The 15,261-nt window shown below is 39.1% G+C and overlaps 1 protein-coding gene across 1 annotated transcript in view; it reads left to right on the top strand.

Moving 5' to 3' along the window:
* MAOB (monoamine oxidase B) overlaps positions 1-15,261 on the top strand; it is a 97,731-nt gene that overhangs the window by 69,721 nt on the left and 12,749 nt on the right. The window contains exons 4-10 of the mRNA XM_004689962.2: positions 477-581; positions 1,519-1,610; positions 6,740-6,881; positions 8,150-8,299; positions 8,887-9,046; positions 11,806-11,902; positions 12,819-12,872. Of these exons, the coding sequence (XP_004690019.2) occupies positions 477-581; positions 1,519-1,610; positions 6,740-6,881; positions 8,150-8,299; positions 8,887-9,046; positions 11,806-11,902; positions 12,819-12,872 (800 nt within the window). The remainder of the gene's footprint in view (positions 1-476; positions 582-1,518; positions 1,611-6,739; positions 6,882-8,149; positions 8,300-8,886; positions 9,047-11,805; positions 11,903-12,818; positions 12,873-15,261) is intronic.

Here is a 15,261-nt window from a genome sequence, read left to right as displayed (position 1 = left end):
GTCAGGAGAGGTCTGCCGCGCCATGTGGTCACCTCCGGGGCAGGCGGGGATCGAACTCATGCGGAAGTGGCTTCAGCTTCTCTGTGCAGTGCTTCAACCCGCTGCGCCACCAGGGAGGGCCCTGTAGTATTAGATTTTAATTCAAAGTATTATACACACACACACACATATACACACACACAAGGTCATACTGATATGATATGAGGCAAATATTCCTTAGAGAGCAGACCTTTAATTATGCACATATTTTGTGTTTTTTGTGGCATCAGATATTTATCAAGCTGAGAATTGTGATAAACACCTTTATGCTGAAGAATTAAAGAGGGTTCTGAGAACACAAAGAATTAAAACAAGAGTGTATATCATAAATTGATCATTAACATGCTTTTGTTTGCTGACACTTACCTATTTGACAGGTATAACTGCTTTTATAGTGTAGTAAATGTTTCCTTTTAAAAATATCTTTCATCTCACAGGGAAAATCCTACTGCTACAGGGGCCCATTACCACCTGTATGGAATCCAATTGCCTACCTGGATCATAACAACCTTTGGAGAACAATGGATGACATGGGAAGAGAGGTAATACTTCCTAAAGCTTCTTTAATTACACCTGTATTTTTCATAAGTTGTAAAAGAAAGAAAGTGAAACATCATAAATGTCTAGCAAATTGTCTACTACATAGTAATTCTCAGTAAGGATTTGTGAAATGAATTGGTATCCTCGTTGCTAACCTCTGAAGGATATCCCACAGATCGCTAAGTTGTATGCTACTGAAGAGGGCAAAGTGATCATAGAGATCATATATCACCGAGCCTTCCCGAGATGAGATTTTTAACTTAGAAAATCCTCAAGACAGCAAAATAAGACTTCTGGGTCCACCATACTCAAACCTGCAAACCATGAGTAAACATACCTGCCATTTAGAGTGGCTTTTTTTTTAAAGGGTTGATTTATTTGTTCATACAGAACGGGGTTACAGGCCAGAGATGCGGAGGGTGAGAGGCTTTACCAGAGACAGAGTGGGGAGCAGAACAGGCAGATCGACGAAGTACACTGCTGAGGGAGCAGCGGGCGGGCAGGAGAGGTTTGCCACGCCATGTGGATCTCCTCCGGGGCAGGCGGGGATCGAACTCATGAGGAAGTGGCTTAAGCTTCTTAGTGCTGTGTTTTAACCCGCTGCGCCACCAGGGAGGGCCTAGAGTGGCTTTTGATGCTTGTTAAACAGATAATTTTATGAATGTTCTCTCTAAATTAGCAGTTTAGTAATCTATATTTTGAAACAGACCAATTACAGCATTGTCTCCACTTGTACAGAAAGTATTATTATAAATTAGATTGAGTATATAGATCTCAGCGAGAAAAGCTACACAGACAACATTGGTTTTGCAGTAAACATCACTATGAGAATTCAGAAAACATTTTCCTTCTTTACATTAGAGTTTCAATACTACCAAAATGGTTACTGCAAATGGAAAAATCACATTTTTCCCCTATCTGAATCTTCTCTTAATGTAGATCCCCAGTGAAGCCCCCTGGAAGGCACCCCTTGCAGAAGTGTGGGACCGCATGACAATGAAGGAACTTCTGGACAAGCTCTGCTGGACAGAGTAAGACTCACCGTAGGCACAGGCGTTTACTGCGACCATCTTAGGGTTTACTTAGCAATACCATTCACCAGTTCTAGGACGTATTGAATTATCACACCATTTGGCCAGGTGGAGTCCTGGCATATATTGACCTAAAGATAAATACACATCAAATCTTCTTGGAATGGTTTTGCATCACAAAGGCGCTATTTCCTCCATAAAACCCACAGAAGAGAATAAGTGACCTCCTTTACTTAGAATGACTCAAACACCATCACTTTAAAGATCTGGCATCAAGTTGTTGATATAGTGATACTTTTGTACTCCTCATTGGTGGTCAAGTATAGAGACGGTGCACTGATATATATAGGCATTTGAAACACTTTATGAAATGGGTGCACTGTTCATGGATTTGAGAAAGAACATTAGAGAAGTTTTCTGGTTAAAACATATAGAGAGAGGAAGCATGCATGATTATATAAACCTCACCTTTTAGGAAACACATGTAAACATTGAAAACAGTTATTCATGAGACAAACATTAAATTCTGATTGCTGGAGCTGGAGGAGAATGCCCCGTCATGCTAAGTATTTCCAACGCTAGTTGGAAATAATTTGACTCTAGGTTGATATCTTCATCCTATAGGCACTGAAGAAGGAAATTAAAACATTGATAACTGAAAGGAAAAAAAAAATTTTAGGAATATTTTTAATCTAAGATATAGAAATAAGCAAAAGACATTAAATTTGTATAATTCTGAAAGCATTGTTTATTGTGATAAAATCGATATATAAGTTATATGAATTTCAGGTGGACAGCATGTTTCAGTATTTGTATATATTGCAAAATGATCACCATAATATATCTAGTTAACATTCATCACCCTGTGTAGTTACTACTTTCCTTGTGTTGAGAACTTATTTGTTCAGCAACTTTCATATATACAATACAGAATTCTTATTAAACACAGTCACTATGCAATACATTATATCACCATGACTTGTTTTACAAGTAGAAATTTTCACTTTTTGACCCCCTATACTTTTTTGCCCATGCCCCACTCAAAGCTTTATTTTTTTAAGGGAAAATAAATGTTCAATAGAATAGAATAGTTTGATTGACTATGGGAAATCTGAAAAATGGAATATTCTACAGTCTTTTAATACAATGTTGTAATAAAATAAATAAATTATTAAATACTTAAAAAGGATGTCACTGTGTGTGTATACACACACACACACACACACCGCATATATGTGTGTGTGTGTGCATATATATATATATATAAAATCACATCTACGTCAGTGAAGCTGTATATGTACTACAGAAGCAGTAGATAGCCATCAAAATATTTTTAACACAGTGCCTCCCTGGTGCCACAGGATTTAAGTCTCTGTTAATGGAGCTAGTACCAGCCACTGCAGCATGAATTGAACTCCTGGCCAGGGAGCTGACCCACATGGCACAGCGGACCTCTTGTGTCAACCCGCTGCTCCCCTCAGCAGTGTATTTCAGTCCATCTGCCTGTTCTGCTCCCCACTCTGTCTCTGATGAATCCTCTCGTTCCCCACCCTCGCACCCCTGACCTACACCCTAATTCTTGTATGCATAAATAAAAAACCATATACATTTTAAAAAATATTTTGAACACAATGTTACAATGTAAACGTTTATCCATGTTATTAAAATGCTTCATCAAGTACCTGTTTCATGGTTACTGAATATTCCATTGAAAGTGAATACTGTAATGTATTTATCCATTATCATCCTATTGGACATTATTGTCACTCCCAGTTTTCATTATTATTATGCAATATTCTACAATTAACATGTACATTCTTCTCCTGTGTCTTCAATCTCTGAAAGCAACCAATTCTGAATAATAAAATTGTTTCACAGTCTTGAAACAAAAAAAACCCTATATGCAATTAAATACTTTTAACATATAGTTAACTGCCATGTATTACTTTCTGAGGCTGTAGTTAGCAATATAACTTACTTTCATTTTAATAAAATTGCAGTATTTATTTTTAAACCCTCTATATTAGATTTTCAAAATATAGTGAGTATTTAATTATTGGCATTTGTTTTATAAGTTCTATTGTAAAAGCTTTTAATAAGTTCAGTTAATTCTTTTCTCTCCAGAGAGTTTGCAATGCCTAGAAGATACAACTAATGATATTCTTTTCGGATCATAAAGATCTGAGTTTTTCTACCCTAACCCTTGGTTAGCCCTCCCTTTAATGAACATTCGAGGGTGTTGGCTGCCAAATAAAACATTCCAAGATATTAGGGATATATAACAACAAGGTAAATTTCCAACTTTTCCTAAGATACATGATATATGTAATTTTATTTCCTGGTTTTAAAGAAAGTAGTTCTCAGGACATGCGGACTATTTTTATTTAAACTAAATTAAAGCAGTGTGATTGCTGATCATTCTTTCTGTCACTTATACAGTGCTTTTCAGAAACACAAATTAAATTTATAGTGTGGCCACAGCTATATAAACATACTTTTTTGGTCCATAGACTTTAAAAAATGTATAACTAAAAAACATGCACTAAAATGGGCCTCATGTTTATCTTTTGGGGGCAGAAATATGAGAGATTCTCATTCTCTCACCTTTTTATTTTATGAATTTTCCAAATTTTGTACAACGTGTATATATTTTTCATGTGTAGAAAGATATAATAACATTTATCTTTTAAAAAGTCAACAGGGCAAAGAACATAAAAATGTTATTGCACTAGCTTCCTTGACCTTCCATCCCTGAGATATTGTTTCTCATTTCTTTCTCTACTAAAGCTCCCAGAGGAAATCAAGTAAACATTAGGAATGGCCTGGCCCTCAAGGGACAATTACTTTTAAATCTCACTCCATTTCAAATTTTTTTTTCCCATCAAATACACAATAACAGCTAGAATCACAGCAGTATTGTTATGTTTAATATTGGCTATCTACCTGGACCAATTTTAAGTTTCAGTTGTTTACCACACCTGTTTCTTTGTGCCACTTAAGTTCACTTGTAAAATAAGGAACAAATAGGGTATCACAAAACAGCAAAGGATGTTTTCACTTGCAAGCATTATTTTAAACCAATGTCTGGGTATTTGCTTTGGCCTCTGCAAAGAAAACACAAGCTCGCAACTTCCATTCCTTTAGTTATCATAAGAAATCTTACAAAACAAACTAACTCATTGCAAAATACATATTTCACTGTTTGCATGCTAAATGAAGGGGACAGTCACCAAAGTGCTGTTAGATTATTACAGTTGCAAACATGGCCATTAACTGGTATGTGTGTTAGACATGGTTCCACAAAATTCCAAAGTCAACTTAGACACAAGACTTAGGTGTCTCTTGGTAAGCTTTGGTAGGTTGTCATCTAATTCAGTATAAAACATCCCAGGGTTAAGCATGGGATGTTCTGAATGCATAAAGTTTGAATCAGGCATGATCTGTTTAGAAGTTGTATCATTTAGTATACTACATCTGACTAATCTCTGAGACTCAGATTTGAGACTTATGAACTAGGGGAAAACAGCTGTTTATTTTATAGAGTTGTTAGGTCATGTCAATAACACAATGAGTTTAAAGACCATGGAATGTGAGAGTTCAATAAATGGAAGACAGTAGTATTCATCCTACCCAGTGCCAGGATCATCAGGTGGATATTACTCCTTCAGCGTAATGAGATTGAAAAAATATAAAGTTTATATCAAAGTCAAAAGAGGATAAGTTTTTACCTAATACATCCCAAAGTACACATTACTCCTGGTGAATTTTAGGGTGTGTTAGATATAATTGAGGTGTTGGACTTGCATGAAAGATCATTCTCTTTTCTGGTGCACCTCCAGATAAGATATAGAATCTCTCCATTTACCTACTGGCCCCAATAAATGTTCACTTATCTAAGCTGTATTAATCACTCCCCTCTCAATCATCCTTTAAGTTAATCTTCCATTAGGCAGTAAAACAATTGAATAGGTAACTGTGACTAATTCTGTTCTTGTTACAGCACCTAGCATATTATGGATAATGTACATACATTATGGATAACTTAAAATGTTGAATTGATATTTCTCATCAACCAGTCATTGATTCAGCCAGCTAACAAATAATTATTGGGTGATTACTGTGTGTCAGACACTATTTTGTTAAGAAGGCACTGCTGTTAACAGGTAAACTAAGGCCCATGTTCTCCGTGGTTGGTAATCTAATGGGGGAGGTATCAACACAAATAACAAATCAATAGTCAGGATAAGTATTAAACAACAAAAAGAATTCTAAAGATCCTATGCTACAGTAAATGCTAGAAAATTCCAGGTGCCTTATGGAATGTGGGAGCTGGTGAAAAATTCCATAGACATATAAAACTGTATCTTTCTGAGGAGACAATAGGATAAATAGAGGAAGGGACGGTTTGGACAGCAAAGGTAGGCATGGACTCGATCGTGTAGGAATTTGGAGGCCATAATGGAATAAGATCTAAATCTTATTCTGGTTAAAATATGATGCCATTGGAGAATGTTAAGCAGGGAATGACTTGATTTATATTTCAGAAAGAGCAGCATGCTGGGGAGGGAGGTATAAAGCTCTGGCTCTGAATGTGATGAATAGATACACTGGGAGGATGAGTAGAGGCAGAGAGACGAGTCTGGAAGACATAATTTCAATATTTCTATTAAGAGATGATGCTAAATTATTGCTGATGGAGGTCAGGAAATTATGATGAGGGAAAACAGGACTTTCTTGTGAACTGGCTGGAGGGAGAGTGATGGAAAGAATTAAAGTTGATTTCTAGAGTGTTAGCTCTAGCAATGGGCGAGTGGTGATGCCTCTAACCGAGATGGGGATCACTGGAAAAGCAGCAGGTGTGTGGAAAGAACCCATGACAGCACAGAATATGGAATGCAAGCTGATTCTGAATAAGATATTTTAGTTTTTATCAAAAATCATTGATGGAACATTTTACAATATTGGATGCAGTGACAGGGTTTTTTTTTTTTTTTTTGTCTTTTTTTTTTTTTGCCACTTGCCAAATTTTGCTAAACTGAAATGAGTAAATTTATTGCTTCAACAGTTTCCAGAAAATGAAGAAGATACTTTCCTGATTGCCAATTTTGCTCTTGTTTCTCCCTGAGCAGATCTGCAAAGCAGTTAGCCACTCTCTTTGTGAACCTCTGTGTCACTGCAGAGACCCATGAGGTCTCTGCTCTCTGGTTCCTGTGGTATGTGAAGCAGTGTGGGGGCACAACCAGGATCATCTCCACAACCAACGGAGGCCAGGTACCCATCCATTCCCCCACCACTGATGCAAAATACTACCACCACCTAAATGAAAGATTGCCACCATATTTTAGGGAAAGGATGAAGCAGAAGATATTTGTGACCTTTAGAGCTTTATCATGGCCGCGCAAAGTAATGCTTTGTAACAAACAATCTGTTTTTAGATATCCATTGTGAGAACACAGGGGCCAATGTAATTTTAAGTTTAGGCAGGTTTCTATGTACTTTTGCAATTTTCATCTTGGATAGATTTCTGTTAATTATTTAACAAGTTCATAGGAGAACATCTAATAATTATAGCTTGAGCATGTCTTAGAAAGCTCAAAAAGGAATGTCAGGAATGCATTTTCAATTTTTTTTTTTAAAGTTTATTTTTACATCATTTTTCACATTTTTTTTTTCATCTCAATTGTAATCCCCACGGGTTTCCCATCACCAAATCACCCCTGGCATTTTCAATTTTAAAAGCACTCTCCATGTAGAAGTCACTCATTCATTCATTCCCTGTTTCCTGAGCGCCAGTGTTATATAAGGCAAGGTGTTAGGCACAGTAGGAAGTGGATTAGAGTCTCAGATAATCTGCTTCGTAGTCATTTTCCTTTCATCCCCTTCTGCTTCCTCCCCATTCCTTCTCATTTCCCCTTTTCTCCTCCTCTTCTTCTCTTCTTCCTTCTTTCCTGGCTTTTTTGACATAGTCTTTTCAAAAGTTAACTAATCTGCAGTTGTAGGTGCTCATCCATGTGCACAACATGTAAAACATTTGGAGGCAGCACTCAGGGCAGGAGAGGGGAGTCCAGTGAAATGAGCAGGCACCTGACTCAGGATGAGTAGGTAATCTAGTCAGGGGATAGGCTAATTGGGGGTTGGTCAGTGGTGTTCTGAGCCTCAGCGACAAGGGAAGAGAAAACAGGCAAGCGGTGGTCCAGCTCTAGGATGAGCATCACTAGACCCAGCCCCCAACAAAAGGCTGCAGGTAGACCACAGATCAGAGGATGTGACCCAGTAGGTGAGGTGTGGAGGCTGGGCTGACGATGACTAACTGAGGTTGGAGCCTGGGAATTTGCAAGTGCACAATCTGCCAGATGACGGTTAGAAAATGTTGATTTTGTCAGAAGCTAGCAAACAATGGGGAAAGGCACCACTTATAATAGAAAAGCAAAATTGTATTTATATTTCACATAAAAATAGACAGGGAAACTAGCAACTTAGTAATTTACAGCCACTCCTATATTTTCCACCCATGTCTTAAGTCCTTTTTTTTTTTCCAGGAAAGAAAATTTGTGGGTGGATCTAGTCAAGTGAGCGAGCGGATAATGGATCTCCTGGGGGACCGAGTGAAGCTGGAGAGGCCTGTGACCCATATTGACCAGACACGAGAAAATGTCCTTGTGGAGACCCTGAACCGTGAGATATATGAGGTAACCATGAGCAGTAGAATCCCATAGTAAACAAAGATTAAATAAAACTAAGAATAGACCAGACTTGATAGACAATTTCTTTGCCAAAGCACTACCTCGATTTGAAAGAAAGGGAAAGAAAACCAGGATATTTGGAGGCAGGGGAAGATTTAGAAAAGCATATATTATCAGCCCTCTGTGCTGGGTTCTTATGCAATTAGAAAATCAAAAAAAAGAAAAGAAAAGAAAGACAGAAAAATATTTGATAAACAACAAGTGCTTCCTATGTGCCTGGTATCAAAATGGCAGGGAGAAGAGGAACGATGGGAAGAGTAACAGGAGGGGCGATCAGAGACATAACAGGGCTCCGTTTCATGTATGGCCTCGGAGCTGGCTGTAAAGAAATTGACTATGATTCTAAGTGTGATAGGAAATCTTAGGAGTTTTCTACTAGGGGATAATAAATGTTCATTTTGGTTTTAACAAGATCCTTCCAACTTCTCTCTGAAGGGAACAAAAAGTGGGATAAATATAAAATGAAGAAGAAGCATTCGGGGAATAGCAAAAGCAACCAGTAAGAACATTTAACCAGGTCATTTTTCTTCCAGGCTAAGTACGTAATTAGTGCTATTCCGCCTTCTCTGAGCCTGAAGATTCACTTCAGCCCTTCTCTGCCAATGATGAGAAACCAGCTGATTGCTCGTGTGCCTTTGGGTTCAGTCATCAAGTGTATGGTTTATTACCAAGAGGCCTTCTGGCGGAAAAAGGGTGAGCATTTTCCTTGTAGAAAGACTTTCCAGGGAAGGTCCAAGAAGCTTGATACAAAGATACTCATGTGCATATACTGTTTTTATGAGACATAAAATATTAACCCAGGTTCTAAGTATAAATCTGTCAAATGAAATACATTGGCACAAACTCACAGAAGTAATGTATCTTAGAAAATGACCAACTCTTTAGAAGCCAAAATAGTTTATTTAGGGCCCTCCCTGGTGGCACAGCAGGTTAAAGCACAGCACTAAGAAGTTTAAGCCACTTCCGCGTGAGTTCGATTCCCGCCTGCCCCGGAGGAAGGAGATCCACATGGCGAGGCAGACCTCTCCTGACCCGCCTGCTGCTCCCCTCAGCAGTGTACTTCGTCGATCTGCCTGTTCTGCTCCCCTCCCTGTCTCTGGTGAATCCTCTCACCCTCCACATCTCTGGCCTGTGCCCCAGCTCTATATGAATAAATAAATAAATCTTTTTAAAAAATAGTTTATTTAATCCTCCCACAAAATCTCATGAAAATAGACTATTAAACAATCACCTTTTTAAGGAAGATTTCTTCCTTTTTGTGTAGAAGAACTGGGGTGTAGAAAAACCCAGAGGTAAGGGAGGGGTTAGAGGATCCAGCAGAGAAAGAGTGGGGAGCAGAACAGGGAGAGCAACTGAAATCCACTGCTGAGGGGAGCAGTGAGCAAGACAGGAGAGGTCTGCTGTGTGGGTTACCTCCCTGGCCGGGGATAGAACTCGTGCCGCAGTGGTGATCACTTGATAGTGCTGAGACTTAACCCCTACGCCACCAGGGAGGCTTCCAAATATTAACAATTTCTAAAAGTTTTGATAATTCTGATTTAGAGTCACTTGCAAAGGTGGACCTTGCATATGCCATAAGTGAGCCACTAAGTCGGGTGGAACATAATGAGGATGCTCACTAATTTATTAACTAACGTGCTAGATTCTACATTGAGGGAAACATTCTAGAGCTGCCTCATCCAGTGCAGCAGCCACAACTCAAAATACTTCAAATGAAGCTGGTGAGACTGAGGACCAGTTGTTTCCATTTGATTTCATTTGATTGCTTTAAACTCCAATGTACAAGTCACAGCAGCTAGTGACCGCAGACTGTATCTGCCAACACAATGCTAGGTAGCAGATACCACAACACAATGCTAGAAGCAGATACTACAATTTACTCTTGTGGTATCTGCTTCCCTGTAGATGGCCTTGGTCTCATTTGTGTCCTTTCTTGGTCTTCAAACGGGTGATTCCTTAGCCATTTCTCTTAAATTTTCCTGAGTGGTTGGATAGCTTTTAAACATTTCTTCCCATAATTCAGCTTTTCTCAATATTTTTCTTGCCCCAACACACTCTTAATCCAGTGGCTGACTGGGACATTGGTTCTCAGAGAATAAGGGCTCCTCCTGAGTGTGTGAGGCTAACGTGTTAACAACACGTTATGGAAACGCCACTCCCCATAAAATGTTAACAGAACCCTCAGCTCCTTCTATTTCACAGTAATGGATGAGTATTTCTTTGGTACATCTTTGCTTTTATGTGATCTTCCACGAAAGAGGAAATAGGGGATACAGTTATTGCTGGCAAGTAAAACAAAACCATTAAGTGGTAACCTGGATTAGTTCCTAATTTCATATTGCCTGCTTCTTTGCAGAGAGGGAATTACAATCTTATTCTTACTCAAAATGTTCAGTTTTTAGCCTCCCTTTTAAGTTTTTTAGCCTTCAGTTTGGTTTGCCTTCACACGCTGAGAGTAAAATATCATTTGCCACACTGGAGAGGGGTGTGGGAGGAGAAAGAATGCAGATAAGAAGGCCTACAGGTGTGTCTGCTCACACACAGATTGGGATGTTGCTTAGCCTCAGCCAACTTTCTCTGTTCCTTCTTTCTCATTATGAAACCGTCTTGCTGGCTTTTCTAGCCACTTGTTCCAGAGTCTTCCACCATCACTTTGTTAAACCCACCTCAGATTTGCAAGGAAATGATGGTGCAGAAAGAGTGATACACTTCAGTAGGATATTATTATAACATTTCAGAAATGGCCCTGACATTTGCACCACTGCTCTGCAGCAGGCTTTTGTTGAAATTGCATATATTTGGTTCAGGGGGCAGAATGAAAGCCCTTCTGTCCAGAATGAGCTGAAATTGTTTTCCAGGTTGCTTTGGATGGCCTGTTTGACCTAATGATTTCGGAGTCTGTGGATTTTAGTTATCCATGTGCTCTTTAGTTATCCATGTGCTCTTTGCTCTTTGCCCCGTGTCCAGACAACCAAGAACTAGAGAACAGAGAATAAGGGCTCCTCCTGAATGTGTGAGGCTAACGTGTTAACAACACGTTATGGAAACGCCACTCCCCATAAAATGTGAACAGAACACTCAGCTTCTTCTATTTCACAGTAATGGATGAGTATTTCTTTTGTACATCTTTGCTTTTATGTGATCTTCCATGAAAGAGGAAATAGGGGACAGAGTTATTGATGGCAAGTAAAACAAAACCATTAAGTGATTAGTTCATTATTTCATATCACTTGCTTTTTTGCAGAGAGGGTATCAACAATCTTATTCTTACTCAAAATGTTGAGTTTTTAGCCTTCCTTTTAACATCAGTTTAGTTTGCCTTCACACACTGGGAGTGAAATATCTTTTGTGTTGCCTTCAAGCTTCTCTAGTTGAAAAATGTGTGCTTCTTCATAACTGCTATCGGTAGTCTGATAGGATGATGAATAACGTCTGTTTTGCTCTTCTCCCAGATTACTGTGGGTCCATGATAATCGAAGGAGAGGAAGCTCCAATTGCCTATACTTTGGATGATACCAAACCAGATGGCAGCTATCCTGCTATAATTGGGTAAGGCACAGTCACAGGGGTACAGATGTATGCAGTGTTGACAGGGGTATCCCCATATCATGAATAAAGGTGCCCCAAACTTGGTTAAGTGATTTAATCCAGTAAAAATTCATTCTCTCAATAAGTAAATATTTTGAAGAGAATATCAATAATAGTTCAAAATTTGTTATATTTTAATTTTGTTTTATATTTAGCGCCGGGGGTAGATATATCTTTGGTACACTGTCTTTTGTGAAAGCATGATATGAAGACGTGATTAAGAGTTCTTTGTGTGGAGACTGAGCATCTATGCTACTTATGTGGGATGCGGAGAGCAACTGTTCCAGCCTCTTCTCAACTCTCTAGGAAATACTAGCATGGGAAGGGGGTGTTTGGGCTGTAAGAACTTGGCCCAGAGTGGCTACCTGCAGTAGCCAAAATTGAGATGGCCCCCCAGGATACATGTAAGTTTATCGCAGAAAGAGCCAAGGGCCCACACAGACAACTCAGGCCATGTGTTAAGTTCAAGGATCATAGAGCTAGTAATAGAAGCAGATGCTGGAAGACTGAACCCTGAAAGACTCCATAGTTGAGATAAAACCAAAGAGCAAGAACCAGATGAAATTGGAAAGGCTCAGGCCTTACACGAGCATTCTGAAGAAAGAGTTCATTCTTATTGGCCACCACCATGGGCAGGGAAGAGGGTCAGTCATGCTATTGCCTGAGGCAGAAATTGCAGCCTTTCTTATGTTCCGATTGCCTAAAATCTTGAGGGTCAGGAATGTCATATGTGAACAGGGTTTAAACTGAGCTAGAGCATATTGTGTTCTTTTCCTTAACTTTAAACCTGTGCTCTGGACAATTGTGTGATGATAGGAATAAAGCCAGATGGAAGCAGCCATTAATTCCCTCCTTTCTTCTTCTTTGTATGTTTTAGATTTATCCTTGCCAACAAAGCCAGAAAACTGGCCCGTCTTACCAAAGAAGAAAGGTATTAAAGAAGTTCCTCTTCCTTCTTCCCTCCCTTCCTCTCTCTGCTCTTCTCTCCCTTTCTCCCTCGAATCTCCCCCTGCCTCCCTTCCTTTCTTTTCCCGCTTTTCTTCCTGTTGACTTGCCTGCATTTTCACTTCACTTAACTTTTGAGAGATTGTTTAATAGTATGTGTGTGCCCAATGCTGTGTGTGATCAGTGTTCAGTTTAATTCTCATTGAGTTTATTGTACAGAAAATTCTCATTGAGTTTATTGTACAGAAGATACTCTGCAGGGAACGATGGTGGAGGCAAAAGTAGGTACAGCCCAGGGGCTGAAAGCTTACTTGGGAAAGAGATAACCGGGTAGACAAATGAGTGCATTGTAGGGCCGTTTGCAGTATGGCTTGCATGAATGATGCATAAAAATTACGGATTTGAGGGACAGAGGGGCTGATTTCTCTGGAGGTGACCATTTCTTTTGGCAGTTAGTGTTTCCATTGCCAGTTATTTATGCCCACACCACCATCATGGCTAGCATATTTACAAGCTAAGAGATTACATTATGCTGCTTATCTTCCCCTGTCACCTCCAGGATTGTTGCCTCTGCATGTACATCGTCAGAGCCAACTGGGCCACTCATCTTATGTCCCCACTAAAATATTATGATCCATAAAGTTAGGAAGCGTTGTCTGTTGGTTCAGTGCTAGATCTGTGGTGTCTAGAGCAATGTCTGGAGCAAATCTTTTCTCATTTGTCTTTTGAACATTTTTTTAAAGATGTATTTTATTTATTTATGCATACAGGAGCTGAGGTGGAGGCTAGAGGTGTGGGGGTGACAGGATTCACTAGAGACAGAGCAAGGCACAGGACAGGTGGATTGACTGAAATACACTGCTGAGGGGACCAGTAGGCAAGAGTGGAGAGGTCTGCCTCACCATGTGGGTCAGCTCCCTGGCTGGGGATGGAACTCCTGCTACAGTGGCTGCGGAGAGCTTCATAGTACTGAGACTTAACCCTGTGTACCACCAGGGAGGCCCATCTTTTGAACATGTTACTGGCTTACACATACTGATAAAATATTAGCATTTTTCAGAAGTTAAATTTATCAATTTTTAATATTATGGATTCTGTATGGTCTGTTATGCATAGAAAAGACTTTCCTAGTCCAAGATTATAAAAAAAAATCACGTTTCTATTACCTTTGTGGTTTTGTCAACTCTTTGTAAATCTTTGAGCCTACTGAATTCTGTTTTACTATATAAAGTCATGTGGGAGTTCACCTCTGTTTCTTTCGTAGGTAGCCATTTGTCTCAGAGTCATTTTATTGAAAAATCCTTCTTTTCCTCATAGGTTTAAAATACCTCTGTTTATAATTTAAATTTCCCTTCTGTATTTGCTTCAGTTTCTAAATTTAAACTTATTTATTTGCTTTGACCATTCCTCTGACTGTACCAAACTATTTCATATATATAAAGACAAATTAGAAAGGAACAAAGAAAGAAAATGATGAGAAGAGAGGGAGGAAGGGATGAGGGAGGGAAGAAAGACAGGGAGGCATATTAGACAGTTTCATGTTCTTTTGTATTCGAAGAGTTCCTAGATTTAAAATAATAGTGACTGTGGTGATGGCACACAGGTGATTTGGTGATGGGAAGCCCACAGGAATTACAACTCTGATGGAAAAAGGCAAAAAATGATGTAAAAATGAACTATTATATTATTTTAAAAATAAAATAATAATGATACTTTGAAACCTTTGAACTAAATCTAGATCATCTTTAAGATCCTCTATAGATTACCAGTCTATAAAACTCAGACTAGAGGACAAATAGAATCTCATGCCTTACTTGACTAGTTATAGCATTGACTTACATACAATTCCTCCACAAGACAATTTAAGAGCTACCATTTATTTAACACTTAGTATCTGCCAGGTGTTGGGCTGTGAGATTGATTTTCAGTATTTCTTAAACTTGGGAATCACTGGAAGGTGTTTAAAGACACAATCACTGCCTCTGCTTTTGCTGAGTTACAGGTCTGGGGTGGAGCCTGAGATTTTGTGTTTCTAGCAAGTTCCTAGGTGATGCTGCTGGTCCTATAACCCCACTGTTTTACATCATTGGTGAAAAACTGTGTCCACTGATAAAGCTAAATCTCTGAGAACTCAAGTACCATGCTCAAGATTTCAATGCTCTGCCCAGTGACTTTTTGGGGCGGGGGGAGTGGAGGTGTAGCAGAAGGAATTGAGGCACTCTAGAGCTTAGCAGACTGGCATTTAAGTGATAGGTATACAGTGTTTTCTTGAATGGATGAGCAGATTTTCCCAGTGGATCCGGGCAATGAGTCTCTATTTTCTTTAAAACTATGGTCACCTCGACCCTCCCTGGTGGCACAGCGGGTTAAAGCAC

Source organism: Condylura cristata, unplaced genomic scaffold (assembly GCF_000260355.1).
Source record: "Condylura cristata isolate star-nosed mole 26May11 unplaced genomic scaffold, ConCri1.0 scaffold00027, whole genome shotgun sequence".
Lineage (NCBI taxonomy): Eukaryota > Metazoa > Chordata > Mammalia > Eulipotyphla > Talpidae > Condylura > Condylura cristata.
Note: the sequence above shows the minus strand (reverse complement) of the source record. Positions and strands in the feature narration are given on the sequence as shown.